This window comes from Crocodylus siamensis, chromosome 1 (genome assembly GCF_052110815.1).
Source record: "Crocodylus siamensis isolate JL-2025a chromosome 1, ASM5211081v1, whole genome shotgun sequence".
Classification (NCBI taxonomy): Eukaryota; Metazoa; Chordata; order Crocodylia; family Crocodylidae; genus Crocodylus; species Crocodylus siamensis.
Window position 1 is genome coordinate 296,616,799 of NC_143395.1, and position 19,346 is coordinate 296,636,144.

Below are 19,346 nucleotides of genomic sequence, written 5' to 3' on the forward strand. Positions count from 1 at the left end.
ATCCCATGACACTTGAAAAGATCTCAAGGCACCTAGGGTCCCAACTGGGAGAGTCACTGTGCTAGACATGCGTTTACCAAAGAGGCTGAAATGTCCACCTGTAGCAAGATTAGAAAAGAGAGTTTTCCAAACAGTCACAGTAACTCTGACTCAAGGGGACAAGCTTCAGTTATTGAACCTGTTGTCTGGTAAATTCTCCAGAGAATCAGTTGAGAAATCATCCTCAGCCCTTGGTAAAAACATGAAAATGTCCCAAGCCCTATTACTACTATCCTTGTCATCAAAAGGGTAATTTCGGTGTTCAGAAATGAGCCCAGTTAATTTGTGGGAGTGTCAGAGGAATGCTGTGAATTTGTACAGCTTGTTTAGAATGGATCTAAAGTGCACAGGTTCTACATGTGAAATTGATAACATGTAAAAATGGTTGTACTCAGTTTATTGACATTTTTCTTATTTTTATAGCAGATTTTTATAGCAAAACACCATTACTGATTAACCAATTAATATTCATTAAGTAAAGCAGAGGTTCCCAACTGTGGACCACTGGTCATCTAGGAGACCATAGCAAGTGGTCAGAAGATTGCGTGAGGCTCCATGTGCTTTATGATCATAGTATCATAGTGCTTAGGGTTGGAAGGGACCTAAACAGATCATCAGGTCCGACCCCCCGCCCCGGGCAGGAACAGGTGCTGGGATCATATTACCCCAGCCAAATATCTGTCCAGCCTCTTGAAGACCCCCAAGGTAGGAGAGAGCACTACTTCACTAGGGAGCCCATTCCAGAGCCTGGCAGCCCTAACTGTAAAGTAATGTCTCCCACTGTCCAGCCTGAACCTTCTCTCTAACAATGATGTTTTCCAGTTAAAGTTTGGTGACAAGGTTGCATGGTGGTCTGCAAGAAGTATTAAAGGTTGACACTGGCTCATTGGTTCAGAAAGTCAGAGAACTACTAGACTTGAAGGATGATGACAAATAACATACTTATCTTACCTGAACAGTAGAATAACACATTGTCACTGTGTCTCTGACACACCCGTTATCACCAAAGTGTTCCTAAAATGTTTAGATTCATATAACTATTTTGGTGCAGAATAAGCAGTAATGGGGGATGTCAATGGGTGGCAGGCATGTCTGGAGGCTTGGTAGAAGAGAAATGGGAAATACTAGGAAGAGAGGGTTTGAAAATGTTATAAGAAGGTGGGGGCTAAAGAAAAGGGGAATTAAAAAATTGGTTAAGGGGAGGGGATTAAGGAGGGGACACTGGGAACAGAAAGCAAAAATCAGCCTGACATTCTCCCCTCAGGGGGTTCTGCTTCTCTCAGGGGATCTGATTCCCTTTCTTTCCCCAGGTCTGGGACAGGGGGAAGGCTCTTTTATGTTTGTTTAAGAGGAGCATTACATTTATTGAACCCAACCTTTTTACTGTCACTAACTGCCTGATGAAAAGGTTACATACAAATGCTTAATATTCTCATGTGAAGTTGCAATTAGCAGTAATGCTATTCAAATTAATTTCTTGGACAGTATTTCCTGCAGTGGGTTGCAAAGGATATTTAATTTTTGACATAGCGAATGTGACACTGTAAGTCTTTTAAGCAGCCTAAAATAGTAAACATGCAAGCTCCGCAGACCACATTTCTTCTGTATTCCCTTCAGTGTCATTTCTAAAGCTGTCTCAGTTATGGCTGTTATGCCTGCAGCATTTACAGCTGTGCAATTAGGAAACAAATAAGATTTTAGAGGTAAACCTAAGAAATCACCCAGAAGTCTTCATTTGAGGTAAAGAAACTGAGACTAGTTAGGTGTGCAATTTTACAGGATACCCTAAACTATCAAGGTAAAATCTCATACTGAAGTGTGAAAAAATGTAGAGCATTGTTCACATAAACTTCATGTAAAGACTTAAGTTTTCCTTATTTTTATTTTTAAATAGGCTTTTTATCACAAGAAGCTTTACAGTATATTTTCTCTGTCAAAACAGAGAATTTGCTTCAAGCTCTGTCTTGCAGTTTATTTTATGTTTTCCATGTTAGCTGGAATGGAATAATAAGAGCAACCTGTGCATGAAAGATACATGGTCCCTTGTGGTTGTGTATGAAATGAGAGATGGGAATATATGTCTGTGGGAATCTGTGTACATGAGTAGGAATCAGTTGCAAGCCCTCTACTCTCTGATGCCTGTATATGAAGCTGTTACTTCTCACTAAACACCTCCCTCCCAGTGACTCCCAAGATCTGGAACCATCAGGTGGTCAGACACCAAGACTGCTGACATGTAATTAAAGGCACAATGGGATCTGATCTGCAATTCCAACCATCCTACCTCCTGCCATACCACACGATTAGCAGGAGGGATGATTGTGGGACAGGGGATCAGATCCCTGCTGTTAGTTTAAGGGAGTCTGGGATCACAATCATACTCCCCTTGCACTGGCAAGTAGCAAGCCAAGTGCCTTGTGCTCCTGTAGTTCCGTGCCAGTTGGATGAACTTATGTTCCTAGTTGTGGAAGTGCACGGGAGCCTTGAAGGGCTCCGGTGCACTTACATAGCTGAGAGCACTGGTCATCTGCTTGGTACTTCCAGATGCAAGAGCACATTGGGACCCTTCAAGGCTCTGGTGCATTCTCAGCTGATCAATGCTGGCCACACTTTTATCACACCATTGTTTAAATGAATATGTGGTTAGGTTACTACTTAAGACATCATAATTAACTAATTAATCTTAGGTGTAATGTCTGCCAGGGGCCCAAACCAGAAATGCCATCTTGGTTTGCCCCTTTAAAAATTAAGTCCAGGTAACAACAGAAAAAGGAGCTTCACCTTCATTAGCATGGCTTGTAGCTGAAGACTCATAACTTCCCCTCATAGTCGCTACGGTACACTCCTTCACAGAGTTGTTGGGCTGGAGGTAGCAGATTCTCCCATGTACCAACCAGTCACGCAGTGATGGAGGCAGAACCAGTTTAACTCTGCATAAAGCTGTTCTACCTTGACCATTGCACCCCCATAGATATGTTTGGCTACTTCAAAAGTTATCTTCCAAAGTGGAGCCGGGAAGTAAACCTTCCCTAGAGAGGGGAAGGTAAAAGGCCACATCACTGGGAGGTTGTAGAACACTGAGCATAGTCTGCTCTACACAGAAACCAGATCCACCAGAATAGGTGGTTGGGAAAGGTAGAATCCTGAGTTTCACATAATGATCTAGGAAACAAGGATGCAACTCTCTCCTAGTGAGCTCTGCTTGCCATAGCAGTGGGGAGGGATAGAGGCAATTGCTACCATCAGCTGGACATATCACATTGCCTAAAAAGCCCCCCCGAGCCTGAGGAACTCCCCAAGGGTCGGTTCCTCCAGAATTATGGACACTTTTGGCTATAAAAAAGGATCAGGCCCCTATTGCTAATCTGTTAGTGTTGGGATTAAGTCTTTGCAGTCATCCATGAGTTCTGTCAATGCTGGACCTTGTAATCAAGAACAGCAACAAAATAAAATGCTGCACCTTGACATAGAGCTAGTTGGCTCTAAATGGGATAAGTTGGTTCACTGCTAACCTGATCGGTTTGCCTGACTGGCTCTGGCTTCATACAAGCCCAAACAGCTGAACTAAATATAGCAATTTCTTGATTAACCCTCCATTCCTCTGACTCTAATGAGGAAGAGGAAAGCAGTACAGCTATATGTAGCAGTGCTAACAGTCACATCAGGCTAACATGCAGTCTGAGAAATGAGAGAGAATCTTACATCTAATGGAAAGTGCTCTGAGAAGTTAGGAAGGCAGGTAGAATTGCTCAGCTTAAAATCTGGGTTGGGCCCATGCCTGGGCTTTTACAAAGGTCCTGTCAGGTTACTAACATCCAGAAGCAACCCAGCTTTCAGAACTTTTAACAGAACTTTCCCTGCACATCCCTGTGCAGTGGGATGGGTGCTGAGTTTCAGAAGAGACGGCCTGCTTCTGAGTCACCTACACCTTTCCCCACAGCACTGGGGTTTCCTCAGAGGTCTTCCATCAAACTGAGAAGGTCCAGCTAAGCAAATGAGGTTACTCCCTTCATGTTCCATTGAAGAGAAGTAATAGAAAACATCAAGGCAGTTCTGTTCTTTGTGCAACTTGCCATAGCTTCAGAGGCTGTGTCCTTGTCACAATAAGGCTCCCCGGGGCAGGGAATGGGGCACTGTACCATTCTAACCCTAGCCAGTCAGCACTGCACCAGGCCAGACCTTCTTCTCAGGCTTTGAACAACTACTCACAGGACAGGATCAAAGTGTCTGGCTTTGATACAGGCCTATTTGATTTCATAGGAACTAAATCTGTAGCAGCCAAAGATTTGGTTATGGGGAGGAAGAGTTATAAAATGGCTGAACTGGCAGAGTCATTGTAAAAGGAAGGACCTTTTGGTCATGTGTACAACCTGACACTCATCTCATAGATAGATTGCCCAGTCACTGTCTCGTTCCTCAACAAGCAGGGATTGAGCTCAAACTCCTGACCTTACTGCAGCGATCAACATCACGTCTTCACTTGTGCAAACATACTTTCTCTTATAGTTCTGCCAGGGAATTGCAAAAAAGGAAGAGCATCACCAACAGGGTCCCAGGTGGCTTTTGTGTTATTGGAACCAAATGCCCCAGCCAAAAACCCTGCCCAAAATGCCAGTCCAAGCATCAGCCTAAAGGGTTATACTGTGTCACTGATGACATCTGGTGGCCAAAGACAAACAGATCACTGTGCTGAGAGCTAATCAGATTCCAAGTGCTTTTGAACAGTGGGGAGTTAATCTGTCCCTCAAATTAACCTGGCACCTTCCCTGAGTGCCACACCAATCCCCTTTCCTTGCTCTGCTTGATCTGCTGCTTGGCTTTCTGCTCCCTCCCCCGGCTCCTCACCCAAACAGCTGCTCTGCTTCTTGCCCCCTGCCCTGTTCCCCGCTGCCTGATCCATTGCTCTACATCCTGCTCATCCTGCCTAATCCTCCGCTCTATTTCTGCTCCCTGCCCTGTGGTCCTGGTTGCTCAACTCACTGCTCTGCTTTCTGCTCCCTGCCCAATTCACTGTGCTGTTTTCTGCTCCCTGCCCTATCTGCCACTGCACTGCCTGCCCCCATCTCTTTTTCTCTGGGGAGTCTGCGATGAAGAAGGCTGCAATGTGGGGGGGAGGGAGGGAAGCTACCAGCAGGGTACCACAGCCCCGGCTGGCAGCGTCCAGGCCCCACAACAGACCCCTTCCCCCTGCTTGGGGCCGGTCCCCAGCAACAAGCAGCAGCCCTGGACAGCTCAGCTCTCGGACAGCTCCTGGCGAGGAGCCCCGAGCCCTGGGCGGGCTGCAGGCGCCGCCCCAGCAAGCCCCTGGCGGCAGAGGTACGACTCGTCAGTGCTCAGTGTCACCCGCTATCCCTTCCCCCTCCTCACCCCTCCCTCCCATTCAGTCAGGAGACCGGAACTCAGGCGCCGGGGGCCGGGCGGGGCCGGAAGGGTTTGGGAGGCGCACACGGAAGCTGGGGTAGCTTCGTGCACCCGAATGACCCCGGCGCGGCGTGAGTGGACCTGGGGGGTGCTTGGGGCGGGGCGGGAGGGCTGGCTCGCTCCCGGCCGGCCTCACTGGAGCCACTGCTCCTGCATCTGTTGTGTGTGGGGCTAGGGGCGCAGCAATTCCCGGGCACGAGCCTGACCCTGCACTGGCTCCATTTAATTGGGGCGGGGTTGGAGCAAAGCAGGAAAAACGCCGAGGTCACCTCGGCAATGTCCTTGGCCCAGGTGCCTCAGAAAGCTTTCGTGGCTCAGACAGCATGACCTTAGGCCTCCCAGCACAGCAGCAGGCTGCCAGGAGGATAGAAACAAGTCATTCTTTCATGATTCCAAAGTAGAGCACAATACTGAAAATCGCAGATTGCAGTGACAGATTTACCATTACCTTTAAGCTGGTTTAACAGCACCTTGGTTTATATCTATCTATCTAAAATTATCTAGATATAGATAATGTCCACAGTGGGTTTAAATCTGTCCTAAATCTAGTTAAATTAATGATGTGATACTTTGTTTGCCAGTGTGGCTTAGAAAAGTTATCAATTCAGACAGATAAATTAAACTACTCATAACTGAAAATGTAAAAAAAAAAAAAGTTTATTCCATAGACATAAGTACAGTACATGCAGTTAAGGAAAACAGGTTGGAACAGCTGTATGAAGCTTTTAGAAATAGAAATAGGAAGAGAAATATTTGGTCATATTCTTATGTTTAGTATGGAATATCCACTGTGGTTTCATGACAAATCAGTCACATTATTCAGTGCAAAACCAACCCTAGAAAAATAATAGTTTTAGAATAGATAGATCTCTCTCTCTCTCACTACATATATATAGCTAGAGTTCTGCATTTAAGTACCACACACACTGGCCGTTTGTGGTCAAAAAGCAATCTGGCAAATTCTTGGAGGGAAAGGGGCAGTAGGAGCTAGTGGGCACAGGAGTCAGTCTGTACAGCCTCTGACTTTACTTTCTAGACCTTAAATGCCAGAGGCTGTAAGTGGGGGAGGAACAGTGGGAGGGGGGGACCCCTTGTCATACACAGTTCACCATCCCTTTCAATATTTGCTTTCCATCATTGTGTGACACACGCCTATTTGTTACACCACTAGGGGAGCATGGGTCCACCAAATAACACTAAAAGCCTTTCTTACTGTGTGATGCAGGAGACTAGGCAAGGCAGACCCATGGTCTGACCCCATACCTGGCAATTCTTATGTCCCATGGCAAGAGGAAACAGGTGCAAACAGCTGTAATACTTCTCTCTCCCCTCCCCTGCCCTCCTTTCAGGCTATGTGGAATGGAAACTCAAGCCACCTGCAGCCTCAGCTCTAGTTTTGGATAAGGGTCAGTGGAGGTACGCTTTGGGAGAACTTCCTTGTAATTCAATACACTTTACGGCTGAGGCCTAATTACACCAGAAAGATGGTGTTTATGCCCTATGACTGTCTCTGGGAATGTATTTGTATCAGAGGAGATTGGATTATGCAGATCCTATAGCACACTGTAAGAGAACCATTTTCCCTTCCACAAGTTGTTCAGTACTTTATGAAGAACATGGTAATCCGGGCATCTCTCAAGAACTGGTTTCAGTTATTTTATGTCCACAAGTTTCCTGCAGCTGGCTTCAAAACTACAGCAGATGGAGCGATCATTCTACAGTCTGTTTCTAATGACATTTACCAAAATTTGGCAGTGGAAGACTGGATTCATGATAACATGAACTTGGAGAACAGGCAGGTTCTGTATCTCTGGAGGAATTCACCTACTGTGGTGATTGGGAGACACCAGAATCCCTGGCAGGAGTGTAACCTCAAGATGATGAGGCAGAAAAATATAAAACTTGCCAGAAGAAGAAGTGGGGGAGGAACAGTGTACCATGATCTAGGTAACATCAATTTGACTTTCTTCACATCCAAGAAAAAATATGAAAGAATGGAAAATCTAAAACTGGTTGTTAAGGCTCTCAAATGCCTGAGACCACAGTTAGACGTACATGCTACTGATAGGTGTGACCTCTTGCTGAATAGGAATTTTAAAATTTCAGGGACTGCTGCCAAGCTAGGAAGAACTGCTTATCACCACTGCACCTTACTCTGCAGTGCAGATAGATTTCTTTTATCTTCTGTGCTAAAGAGCCCTTACAAAGGTATAAAAAGTAATGCCACTCCTAGTGTGCCTGCCTCAGTGAAAAATCTCTTTGAAGAGGATCCCACATTAACTTGCCAGATAGTTATGGATGCCATTGCTGCAGAATATGCCATCTGTCATCAAATTGATCACCATGTCACCCTCATAAATCCAACTGATGAGACTGTGTTCCCTGGAATTAATAATAAAACAAAAGAACTACAAACCTGGGAGTGGATATATGGCAAGACACCAAAGTTTAGTATTAGTACCTGCTTTAGCATGGTATATAAACATTCTTTCCTTGAAGTTAAAGTAGATATGGATGTAAAGCATGGAAGAATCGAAGTTTGTAATATTAACTTGCCGGAAGAATGGCTGCCACCCGCACTGTGTGGTGAACTAGAAAAGAACCTAATTGGCAGTAAGTTTTGCCCGAGTGAAATGACTGCATTAGCAAGTGCTCTGCTAAGATCATGTCCACAAGACTATGAGGTGCACAGGAGGTGGAATCTGTTATGTGAGAACATGACAACAACACTCATGTGATTTTCATAATGAAAATGCAAGCTATTTTTGCTGCTGATTCTGGGTGATTAAGCATGTGAAAAATAAGCAGTATTTTCACTAGTTTGGAAGTTTATCTTCTAGCACTAAGCTTTTATTGAAGTAATTGTATCTTTACTTCTTCATTGTTCCGTTGAAATCTTGGAGTCCAGTTCAAGGCTGATTACTCCCTCATTAAATGGTTCTTAAAACTAAATTGCTACACTACACTGATTTCCATTACTAAAGGTCTGGCATCTATTTAGGGACTCAAGACCATGAATAAAGTATTTTTAAGCAGGTCAGTATTACAAGACTTCAGAGAAAGTGACTTGGAAAACTATATTAGACTTGGACAGAATGACAATTTTCATTTAAAAAAAGACCTCTAAAGCCACTATTATATCTTATGAAGTAGTATTGTGAGAGCAAGCCTCAAGATTTATTTCAGAGTAATTTCTGATCACTTGAAATGCATAGAGTATTCCGTGTTGTCTACCTTTTAGTTCTGAACATGAAATTTTGCATACCAATAAATAGGCCACAAAACTGTGACCAGCTCAGATGTACTGCAGGATTGGTTTTAAGTCCTGTTTATGGTCAGCTCAGACAGCAAGAAAACCACTATGTGGTGGAAAATGACTGAACCTCAGTTAAGGAAACCAAATAGGTTTAAATCCTGTCCTAAATTTGAAGGATACCTGCCTCAAAACTGGACTACACACTTAGGCAGTCTGATCAAATATGGCATATTGCTTTTAGTTATTTTCCTTTTTACAGGTATATGATACACATATTCTTGTTAATACTGAAAGAGGGATTCACAGAATCGGATAGCCCCTTTAAAGGTTTGTTTAAAGGAAACTGTATCACCACTGCTAGTTAGAACCTTACAGAAAATTTTGCACAAATATTTTATTGACTTTTGCCTCCCTCTAAAACAGGGCAGGGAACGCTAAAAAAAAAAAAAAAATCTGCTTTAGTTTTCCAGTTAAATCCTTTATCACAGCTTAGTTAAATTCTTAAACCCAGAATGTCTTAAGCGTGATTTCATATTAAGGTGTTTATCTAGTTAACGTCTACATAATTGAATTGGCTGTACTGTATCAAAAATATTAAATTTGTGAGTTTATTCTCTTTATAGAAAATTGTCTCCCAAGTGCTATAAATTAATAATGTGACACTTTGTTTAAAGTCTTTAGCTAGTGTGGCTTAGATAAGTTATCAGTTCAGAGAGATGAATTAAACCACTCATAACTGAAAATGTAAAAAAATAGAAATTTATTCCATAGAAATATATACACTACGTGCAGTTTAGTAAAATAGATTGGAACAGCAGAATTAAGCTTTTAAACACAGTAATCGGAAGAGAAATATTTGGTCATATTTTCTTTGTATGGTTAGTGTGAAAGATATCCACTGTGGTTTCATGACATGGCCTCAAATCAAAGTCACAGTATCCGATGCTAAACTGACCCTACAAAAATAATAGTTTTAGAGTAAGCCACTTCATAGTTCAAACAGAGTCAGAAGTCAGGGCATACTTACTTGAGGTTTCTTAAAATAATCAAGTCCCCTTCCAATCTTGATCATCCATCCATTGTTGAACCTATTTTAAAAATCCTCTATGTCACTCTATTCACAGATGTTAAAATCCCAGATATATTAAAAAAAGTAATCTTCAAAAGTTATGCAGCTGTTCCAGCTGGTTCAGTCACAATTACTAAGCAAAGAACTGTGTAAATACAGTAATGATGCATCTCGAAAACTCAATTTCAGTTTCCAACGAGATAGTACAGGCAGTCCTCAGACTTATGATGCAATTGGTTCCTGAAAACCACGTTTTAAGTCGAAACATTATAATTTGGAAACAATTTTCCCACAGAAACAATGTTATAAATGGGGGCTTGGTTCCTTTACGATGCTGGATACAGCTGCATCCAGCTTGTAAGTCTGTTGTGGTGAAAGGGGATGGGGAAAGGAAGAGGTGTGTGGGAGGGCAGATCAAGGTCCCCCATGGTGAGGGAGGAGCTGGGGCAAGTTGCTTGTTTGGTGGCTCATCTGGTCGCTCTCGCTGCTCGTCTGGGAGGGCATGGAGGCGTGTGCCCCCAGATCTGCATGGGGCGGGTGAGGTTGGGGCTCCACTGGAAGCGGGACCTATGCCATCCTGCAGCTCACCCAGCTGGGGCAGGTGGGCGCGGAATGGGGCTGCTGTGCTACCTCCGGACAAGCTGTAGGCAGTGGCGAGAGCTGCCCCCACCCTGGACGAGCCACAGCTCTGTCCTGCGTCCACCCTGTCCCAGCTGGGTGAGGAACTGCAGGGCATGTGGGGGGTGAGGGATGTGCCCTCGGGGTAGGGTGGGCGGAACCATGCTGGGCTGCACCCCTGCATAGTCTCTGCTCCACCACCTGCTCTGCCCCGCCGCCCACTCCAATCTGGGGGCACATGCCTGCCCATGCCCTGCCACCGCTCGCCCAGCTGGAGCAGGGCGGGTGCAGGGGTGGAGCCATGGCTTGTCCAGGAATGGGATGCAGCTCCAGCAGTTTCTTGCCCCCCCCACCATGCCCTCTCAGCTCGAGGTACCAGACAAGCAACTTGCCCCAGCCCCTCCCTCACCACAGGGCGGGTCTTGATCTGCCCCCCACCCCACATCCTTTCCCTTTCCCCTCCCGTTCTACCACAAGACTTACCAGCTGAACGCAGCTGTATCCAGCATCATAAAGTTGAAACCCACGTTGGAAGGTTGAAACAGGGTGTCAATTTATAAATCTCTTAAGTGCCGTTGGTCATAACTCCAAAAGTCATAAGTTGAGGACTGCCTGTATACTCTTTCACTACTTAAAGAAGTTGGTTTCCACTTTTGCCAAGATCTTTAACTATAGTTATAACATAAAAAAAAAAAAAAAAATCAAATAATTTGGGATTAAATTGATTTTCAGCATTACCAACCTAATTTCTCGGTCATGAATTGAAGTTGAAAAGTAGACATCCAGTTTTATTCCACAGTTCTTTACTGATTGTTGTATCTGTTCCAGGGCACTTGTTTGCTGACTCTTTTCACTGCCCTGTTAAAAATAAAAATTGTTGCAGCTCATGCCCTTGGCCTAGCTGGTGAGTGCTTTGTTTCTGTCCCACTCTTGCATGTGTTGTAGCTATTTATCTTCCTCAATTTACCAACTTCATGAAGGAAGCCAGCAACACGTTCTGGACAAGGACTTGGGTCTTTCCCCTAGTCCTGCTGCTAGCTATGCTGCCTCTCCAGTTCTCTGGATTAAGATTTGGGATAAAATGAGTCCAATGAGAATGAAGGATTTTTAAATTGGTATAATTCCGAAGTGACAAATATAAATCAGGCCTTCCTTAATATAATGTTTGTCAGCTGAGTTTTAATGGTTTCTCATAATAAACATACAAATTGGACAGTACAAACAGTTTTCAGTGTCATTTCCACGTAAGATTCCATGGGAGACTTTATTAGATGTGGGTAAATATTTGAAATTATTAAATTCTTGGCTTATGTTAAATTCTGTGAAAAAGTACAGTGTTCTCCTTATGTTCCTATTTACCTTCTTGCATTTACTATAACACACGGGATATCCATTTGATAAATACCAACAGGATTAAAAATCCAAAACCTACACAAAAATGCAGATAATACTTACTTCACCACAAGAAGTGCGGAGATGGATTGTTTTCACTTTGCAGGGCCCTTTAACAAGCATCTCACAGAATCTTAAGAAGTTGTACAACTGTAAAAGTTACAGTTTATTAAAAACTACAAAAAAAATCTGAGTTATAGCTACAAGTCAGATACAAAATCCACTTGCCTGATGAACACGCCTAATATAAGGATCCTCTACCCAAACTTCTGTAACTGTCTCATTAAGGTACTCTTGAAATAGTTTTTCATAGCTAAAACCTGTTGCATTCTCTTCAATTTTAATTTGCTTGTGGCATTTACCATCTAAAAAAAGAGAATCCTTTCACTAAATAAGACAGCAATAATGCACATGCATAATTGAACTGCCACACAATCTTCTTGTAACTGTTCGTATTCACAAATGCATCATCTCTTTACATTTAAATTCCATACCTTCTTTCTCTTTGTCATTATGCTTCTTAATCTGTTCAGCTCTATCCATGTACTCCCTTATTTTTTGTCTGTAATGATTTTTTTTTGTTTCATCCTTTGTTGCTGCAAAGCAAAAAAGGTATCAGATTTACACGCTAGTTTTCAAAGAATGTAACATAGTAATTCATGCTTTTCATATGTTATTGTGTTTATCTCAGATGGGCTTCTTTAAGCACATTGAGAGACTTAATTTAGTGGTTTCCGTGCTAAATGCACTGGATGCTTGTCAAGGGACACTTCTCCAAATAAACTGACCCTTCAGGAGCTGGAATCTTTTGCATGCTGTTTGGTAAATCTAAAGAGTCTCTATAAATACTAACTTACCAGCAGGAATCTGGGTTTTCTGTTCACCATGGAAAAACAATTTTCTCTTTTTAAGGACAAAAATGCAGATTTTCTCCAAAGGAGAAAAACATGGGAAATGGTGAATTTCCCCTTGCAGGCTGGCAGAGTTCCAGCCGCCAGGGGCTGCTTGTGGAGCGGGGAGCAGGAAGAGAATGATCAGGCAGGGGGTGTCGTGTGCACACATGCATGTGGCAGCCTGGCAGCACAGCTCCCTCCAGGTAATTGAGGGAGGAAATGAGGCCCCCACAATGAGGGAGGGTGGGGTTTTTTAAGTAATATATTTTGTGTTCCAGTACAAATCATACCCATTAAGCAGAAGCCAGTCATTCCAAAAACCGTATCAATGGAGCAGGCAGAACTCACCGTTCTAAACACCAGATGTGGCGCTACAACTGGCAAGCATCCTCCACCACAGGCTCTCACCCTGGGACTTCAGATACTCCTAAAACCATTGGCAGGCATCCCACATGCAGGCCCAAACCCAAAGGTCTTGGGATTCAGATACCTGCACTTGATCTTAGTCCATAAGAGGTCAAGGGAGGGAGTCGGATAGGGCTGGGATTTGGGGCACTGCCCAGCCAGAGCAGCGTGTGGGGCCCAGGAGGGAATGCACAGCCACAGGGCCCAGGTGGGAAATGGGACTAAGCCACAGGCAACTTGTCCAGGGATGGGGTGGTGGTGGGAGGGTGGCTCCCTGCCACTGTGCACATTCCCAGAAGGGGTATGGGGAGGGGCACATACCCCACGGCTTTGTGCACAGGGTGGGTGTGGCCTGCCCACTGCAGGCCCAACCAGTGGGACCTGACACTGCAAGGCAGAGTGGGGTGGGGAGGCTTGGTGCCACCACCAGGAGCCCCATGCTGCCCTGGCAAGGTGCCCCCTGCCTGTCCAGCAGCAGCGGGGTCCCTGGCACAGCATTGTCCTTACCTGGCAGGGGAAATACCCTGACTGAGGTAATGCAAGTAAAGTGGCACTGTGCAGTGCGGGGGTTGCACCCTTGTCTGCTTGCAGACAGGGCTCCCTCCAGTCAGCTTCCCAGTGCCTAGCTTCCAGTGGGAGGATCTTGGCTACACACGGACTTTATGAAAATGGGAGACTTCTCCCTAGTCTGCTCCTCCGGCCATTCAAGCCAAACTTGGGGGCATCCAAACCCCAAACTTTTGGGCCTGCACAGGGATGCCCGCCAATGGATTTGCAAGCATCTGAAGCCCCAAGCAGGGTGGAGGATGTTGCCAGTAGTAAGGCCACATTTGGTTCTTGAATGATTTGGGATGGATTGGCTGGTTTGACTTGGACATGAAACATTTTTCCTTAGAAAAATAAGGTGAAGGGGCTGCAGGCCGGCAGCTCCGGGTAGGCACGTGCCAGGGTCTCCCTCCGCTCGCACAAGGGGCAGGCGTGGGGGTGGGCGTGAAGCCTGTCGCATACACGCTCCTGGGAAGGGTTGGGACAGGACCGGACCGGGCGGGGAGAGAGGAGGCTGCAACTGCCCCCACCCCGCGCACCTTTCATGACTTGCATCAGCAGGTCGATGCCCTCCTGGTAACACACGAGCGCCTCCTGGAACCGCAACCCCGCATCCAGCTCCACCGCCCGCCGCAGCGCGGCCGTGGCCGCCACCTCCAGCCCCGTATCCGCCATGGGGCCGCTGGCCTTCCCCCAAAGCGCGTGATGCGGAAGCGGGGACCAGACCAGCGCGCGATGCCGGGCAGTGCTTACCGCTCCCGCGCCGGAAGGAGCCGACGCCACCCGGAACCCAAGTGCGGCAGCTGCTGCGCTCCCCCCCCCGGAAGTACGAGCTTGGAAGGAAGATGGCGGCGCTGAGGCGGGCCGCCACCTCTGCGGCCTGGGAGGTGAGGGGGGGATTCCGCTCGAGCCCCAACTGTAGCCTCTAACGCGGCCCCTGGGGTCTCTGCTCCCCTACTTCATCCCAGCCTGGGGTTTCCTGCTGCCGCGTTGGTGGCGCTGAACCTCTCTCCTAACCAGCAGCCCCCTGCTGGAGGGGTCCCAGCTGCCCTTGTCCTGACAGAGTGACTCAGGCCCCAGTGCAGGCTGGAGGGAAAAGGGTGGGCTTGTGGCATCTCCCCCCCACTCTGGGCTGGGGCTGCCACACCGTGCCAAAAGGCTTGGCCATGGCCCACCCCTCTTCCCTCCACCATCTTCTGGCTGCTCTGCCCCTGCAAGCACATCACCATCCCCTGTGCTGCTGACCTGGGCCCTCAAAAGGCCCCCTGTCCCCTGTCCCCTTCCCCCGCTGAAGGGGCAGGCAACCTCCCTGGCTCCTCTGCCGAGCAGCAGCCCCAGTCCTGCAACCCTGACTTACCTGCCTGCAGCTCCCTGCCTACAATTGCCTCTCCCCTGGCACCCACCAGTGGATTAAAGCAAAAACCTGGACATTTGCTCAGATTTGAAAAACCCACCCGCATGGAGATAGGAGGACTCAAAAAGAGGATGTGTCCAGGAAAACCTGGACATAGGATAACCTTTACTTGGGAACCCCAGGGAGAGTCAGGGATCTAGGCAGTGCCAGGGCTTGTGCCTTCATTTCTTAAATACAAGGTGCCTTTACAGGTTTGTAGTTTTAATTTTAATTCATTTTATTGTTACTGTTGTTGCTATACTTACCTAGCAGGGGAGACCGTGATCACAGTGGTGGTTTTCCCAGGGTGAGGCTCGTTCTTTGCACTCCAGGCCGACTAACCCCTGCAAGCTTCCCAAATGCAGGAGACTTAACTGCACAATTTTACACACGCAATGTGGGGAGAGGGGTTGCTTTTTTGCATTCCACTGGGTTGCTTCCCAGCCTTTTTGTTAGGAATAAGCAAGACTAAGGGGAATCTGGGCTCTGGGCTTGCATGTAGGACACTTGCCACAGATTTGGGGTGTATCTGAAGCCCTAGACGAGTCTGAAATGAAGGATGCTTGTCCAGTGGTAAAGCCACACAGACTTGAACAGTTGAGTTTTGCTCAGATGGAATTTGACTGTTGAGCTGTGCCCAGTAGAAGTGGGAACTGATTTGGTGAAATTTCAAAAAGAAAAATAGCCAGTTGTTGTTTTGTTACTGCAATTACTACTGCCATTATTATTTTTAGAGTCTGGCCAAGAGCCCACAGTCTGTGTTTTGGGCCGGAGGGATTCGCTATAAATTTTCAAAGTCACGAATTCCCCCTGAGGTAAGTGTGGTGTTTAAAAATGCTTGGGCCTTTGAAGCTTTCATTTATAGCTTGCTTTTCCTTTTCTTTTCTTTTTTCCAGTGAAGCATGCGGGTAAAGGTTAGGGTGGCCATCATAGAGGACATTCCGGTTTTCTCTTACTCTGTCCTCTCTTGATACAAAACCCGACACCTTTGTGTCCCCATTTTTCTCTCAAAGAGAAAAAGAGAGTTTTGTATGGACAGAGGACAACCGGACTACCCTCCATGATGGCCATCCTAGTAGAGATGTGTAGCCTTTCTGTTCTTAAACTGGAGAACAATGTGTTTAAAAAAAAAGCAAACAAAATAAAACCACTTCATTAACAAATGCAGTGAAGTAAGTCACACATATGACATTGAAAAATAAGAGGTGTGCTTTTTGGTTGTACTGAATTTTTCCCTCGTATTTCTGCATGAGGAAAATAAATACTGTCTAGCTTGAGATTGTACTGTATTTTCTTGCATAGGGTAAGTTCCACAACATCATAGAAGCCTTATTTCTGAAAGGCAGAATGAAGCAGGGGAGAAAGATCTTTTCATGTAGTAAATTGAGTAGCAGCTGCTGGGAGTGGAGCCTGCTCGTTGTTCTGCTCCCTGTGGATTCCTGCAGATTTTACTTTTGGTTTTACCCCATCAGCAGCAAAACTTGCTCTTACCTTGTTTCTCACATAAGTTGTGCACTCCTGTTTCCAGCAGGTGGTTTTTGGGGGGAAAGTGCATGTTGTTTGCAAGGACATACAGTCTTGTTTCTAAGTCAAGGCCATTTAAAACTTTTCTAAGCTGGTTATACTTCAATCATGGGTCAAATTTTAGGTCTCAGTCCTACAGCTGGATCTGTGTGTATGGATTATGGCACCTATGAGAGTCTCTAATATTTCTCTGTATATACCATATTTACTGAATCAGAGACCACACTGAATTTAAAATGACCCTCCTATAATTAGATTATATACATGGAAGATGTATCAATGTATTATATTTTCCATGTAGAAAATCTAATTATTGGAGGGTTGTCTTAAATTCATCTTCTTCATTCATACAGTGGGGAAAACGCTGGCAGGGGGTCAGGTGATAGGATAGCGTGGTGTGTGTGTATGGTGGGGGGTCAAACAGCTTGACCTCTGCCCCTCCCCACTGACTCTTGCTCTGCTCTGCCAAGCTCTGGCTCTGTGTGAGCCTGGGCAATGGAGCATGGCCGCAGCTGGGATTAGTAGCAGCAATGGTGATGTGGAAGCTCTAGGGCCTGGCCAGAGTTGCTGCTTCTGCCACATCTACCAAGCCAGGCTGGGACTGTGCTCTGTGCCCCAGGCTGGAACGGGGCCAGAGCAGAAAAAGGGTAGGCAATGGCTGGGTGGGAGGAAGGTAGAGGAGACCTAAAATCATCGGGGGACAGGTGGGGAGTCTTGAATTCAAGTAAATACAGTAATTGTAGACTATGGCTTTAACATCATTGCATTCTTCTGCAAAATCTGATGCAGCCATGATTACAAAAATGTTATAGAAGCAAAAGTTGCTGTTTTGGCATTGTGAAAGGGAAGTTAATTTGATTTCCACCCCCACCCCCCCATTTCCAATATTTTTTCTTGTGAAAGGCCAAAGTATTTGTTATTAATATGTTATTGTATAATGTAATGTAAAGTTATTAAATGTAAAATTATTAAAATGTTTGAAAACAAACTCATGTTTTTTAATTGCTTATTTGTAGGTGTTTCAACCAAAGCCTTCAGATCATGAAAAATATGGAGGTGATCCTCAGCAGCCTCACAAATTGCATCTTATAACTAGAATCAGAAGTGTAATAGGTCGGCCGTACTGGGAAAAGAAGATAGTAAAGGATTTTGGATTGGTTAAAGTATGTTTGCTAAATGAATTTAATATTTAATGTGCAGATCAGAAATAGAATTAACTTAGATTTTTGAAGGTAAATTCTTTTTCAAATTTTTATCGTAGTACTCATTTTTATCCTTTAGGGGCCAGATCCTGCAAACATGTGCAGGTGTGCCTTCACTACTTGTGGCAGTCAAGCTGAGGATGGGTAGGTTTGGATCTGTCCTGCATGACTGTTAGTGGAAACTGGTCATGTATAGGGAAAGTAGAACAGCAATATTAAGATGGTCTTGCGTATGTGAGGAGAAGTTTACTCTTCCATGTTCAGTAGCCAAAAATAACATAAGTATTTGTAAATGCTGACCTTGCTTTTATTTATGGATCATACTGTTTAGGACAGGGGTCAGCCACTTGTAGGCCTGCAGGCCAGATTCACCTAAGTAGAGATTAGTTCTGCCCCTTGGCAGCTGGGAGACTCAGCAGCATACTCTAGTGGGAGCAGCGGAGGGAGTCCTCCCCAGGGTCCTTATTGCCTGTCTTGTTCCATATCCCCTCTACAGCATTTGCTGATCATTCGCGGTGTGAAGATTTGCAGCCCATGGGAGGGTTGGGTTGCAGGCAGTGGCCCACAGCTGCAAAATGGTGGGCTTGGTGAATGTGAACGCACAAGGATAAAAATTAGTTTCTAGTAAATGGGAATGAGATCAAATTAAATTTATCATCTTAGTTGGGCCTAGTGATTTGATTGGTTCTAGATTTTCACTTCTTTAGATCGATTTATTTTTCTTTAATGTATCTATAGCCAAATCCTTTATTGGATTTGTACCAATTTTATTGGTACAAAATTAAAATGTTAGCTTAATGCATTGTTCTCTAGGGGTTTGCATTACTATCTGAAGCACATTTGTAAAACTTTCCATTTTGCTTTATTTTTAGGCACATCAGCCCAAAGTTCACAAAAATATTCCTTCTGTGAATTCAAAACTCAGAGTCATTAAACATCTGATAAGGTTTGTTAATTGTTTCTTTAATCAGCAGTATTAAACAAAAATTAATGAGCATGGCAGTGTTTTTAAAATGAGCTCTCTTGCATGTAGAGTGCAGCCATTGAAGTTACCGCATGGGGTTCCGACAGAGGAGGAAATGGGAGACACCTATCTTAACAGCAAAGGAGAGCTAATAATTCGGCAGCGTCTGAAGCCAGTGGAGCAACAAGCAATTGAGTCATAATATACACTGACTAGTCTCATTTTGATCAAATAAATTATTTAATATGTACATTGAAGCTGTGTTTATTAAGAAAGGGTTGCAATGGAACTTAGCCCCTCTGTGCATTATGTAATATATTGCCGTGTTGTAACTGATTTAAATAATTATGTAGTTGTCATATGAGCAAAGACTTGGGATTGGTAGGGGGAAAACCCCTCATCTTGGATTTTGAGTACAAGGGGAGGGTGATGTGTGAAGCAGGTGGCTGCTGTGACTTAGACTGGCTACAACAATCAAGGACAATAAAAAGTCCTTTTGCAGATACATAACAAGCAAAAAGAAGGCGCAGAGTAGCATAGGGCCTCTGCAGGACAAATCAGGTCAGTTGGTGGTTGATGCAGACAAAAAGGCAGAGCTCTTCAACAAGTTCTTCACTTCAGTAT

At 45.0% G+C, this 19,346-nt stretch overlaps 3 protein-coding genes across 5 annotated transcripts; 2 read left to right on the top strand and 1 right to left on the bottom strand.

Moving 5' to 3' along the window:
* The first annotated feature begins 5,275 nt into the window (after positions 1-5,275).
* LIPT1 (lipoyltransferase 1) lies at positions 5,276-9,317 on the top strand. Of its 2 annotated transcripts, none has more exons than XM_090065228.1 (2): positions 5,276-5,355; positions 6,810-9,317. In XM_090065228.1, exon 2 carries the CDS (start codon positions 7,068-7,070, stop codon positions 8,196-8,198), a length of 1,131 nt encoding a protein of 376 aa, XP_089921354.1. In that variant the 5' UTR covers positions 5,276-5,355; positions 6,810-7,067; the 3' UTR covers positions 8,199-9,317. The 2 variants fall into 2 exon arrangements, with proteins under 2 accessions (XP_089921354.1, XP_089921346.1); XM_090065220.1 differs by lacking the exon at positions 5,276-5,355 and adding an exon at positions 5,476-5,531.
* Positions 9,318-9,461: 144 nt separating this feature from the next.
* On the bottom strand, positions 9,462-14,424 carry MITD1 (microtubule interacting and trafficking domain containing 1). 2 transcript variants are annotated; one of them, XM_090065246.1, is made up of 7 exons: positions 14,393-14,424; positions 12,290-12,391; positions 12,024-12,160; positions 11,859-11,945; positions 11,146-11,261; positions 9,744-9,804; positions 9,462-9,672 (listed from the first exon to the last, which is right to left on the bottom strand). In XM_090065246.1, the coding sequence occupies exons 2-7, from the start codon at positions 12,336-12,338 to the stop codon at positions 9,577-9,579; spliced, it is 546 nt and encodes a 181-aa protein (XP_089921372.1). In that variant the 5' UTR covers positions 12,339-12,391; positions 14,393-14,424; the 3' UTR covers positions 9,462-9,576. The 2 variants fall into 2 exon arrangements, with proteins under 2 accessions (XP_089921372.1, XP_089921363.1); XM_090065237.1 differs by lacking the exon at positions 14,393-14,424 and adding an exon at positions 14,179-14,332.
* MRPL30 (mitochondrial ribosomal protein L30) lies at positions 14,389-18,972 on the top strand. Its single transcript, XM_090065280.1, has 5 exons — positions 14,389-14,526; positions 15,767-15,847; positions 17,573-17,719; positions 18,631-18,704; positions 18,792-18,972. Exons 1-5 carry the CDS (start codon positions 14,485-14,487, stop codon positions 18,922-18,924), a joined length of 477 nt encoding a protein of 158 aa, XP_089921406.1. The 5' UTR covers positions 14,389-14,484; the 3' UTR covers positions 18,925-18,972.
* Positions 18,973-19,346: the final 374 nt, after the last annotated feature.

Coding starts and splice junctions, on each gene's coding strand:
- LIPT1 (XM_090065228.1), top strand. CDS start 7,068: ATGAAGAACATGGTAATCCGGGCATCTCTCAAGAACTGGTTTCAGTTA.
- MITD1 (XM_090065237.1), bottom strand. CDS start 14,314: ATGGCGGATACGGGGCTGGAGGTGGCGGCCACGGCCGCGCTGCGGCGG. Junction 9,805..11,145: donor ATTCATGACCGAGAAATTAG/GTTGGTAATGCT, acceptor TTTTTAAAATAG/GTTCAACAATGGATGGATGA. Junction 9,673..9,743: donor ATTATTTTAAGAAACCTCAA/GTAAGTATGCCC, acceptor TTATTTTTGTAG/GGTCAGTTTAGCATCGGATA.
- MRPL30 (XM_090065280.1), top strand. CDS start 14,485: ATGGCGGCGCTGAGGCGGGCCGCCACCTCTGCGGCCTGGGAG. Junction 14,527..15,766: donor CCACCTCTGCGGCCTGGGAG/GTGAGGGGGGGA, acceptor TATTATTTTTAG/AGTCTGGCCAAGAGCCCACA. Junction 15,848..17,572: donor AGTCACGAATTCCCCCTGAG/GTAAGTGTGGTG, acceptor GCTTATTTGTAG/GTGTTTCAACCAAAGCCTTC.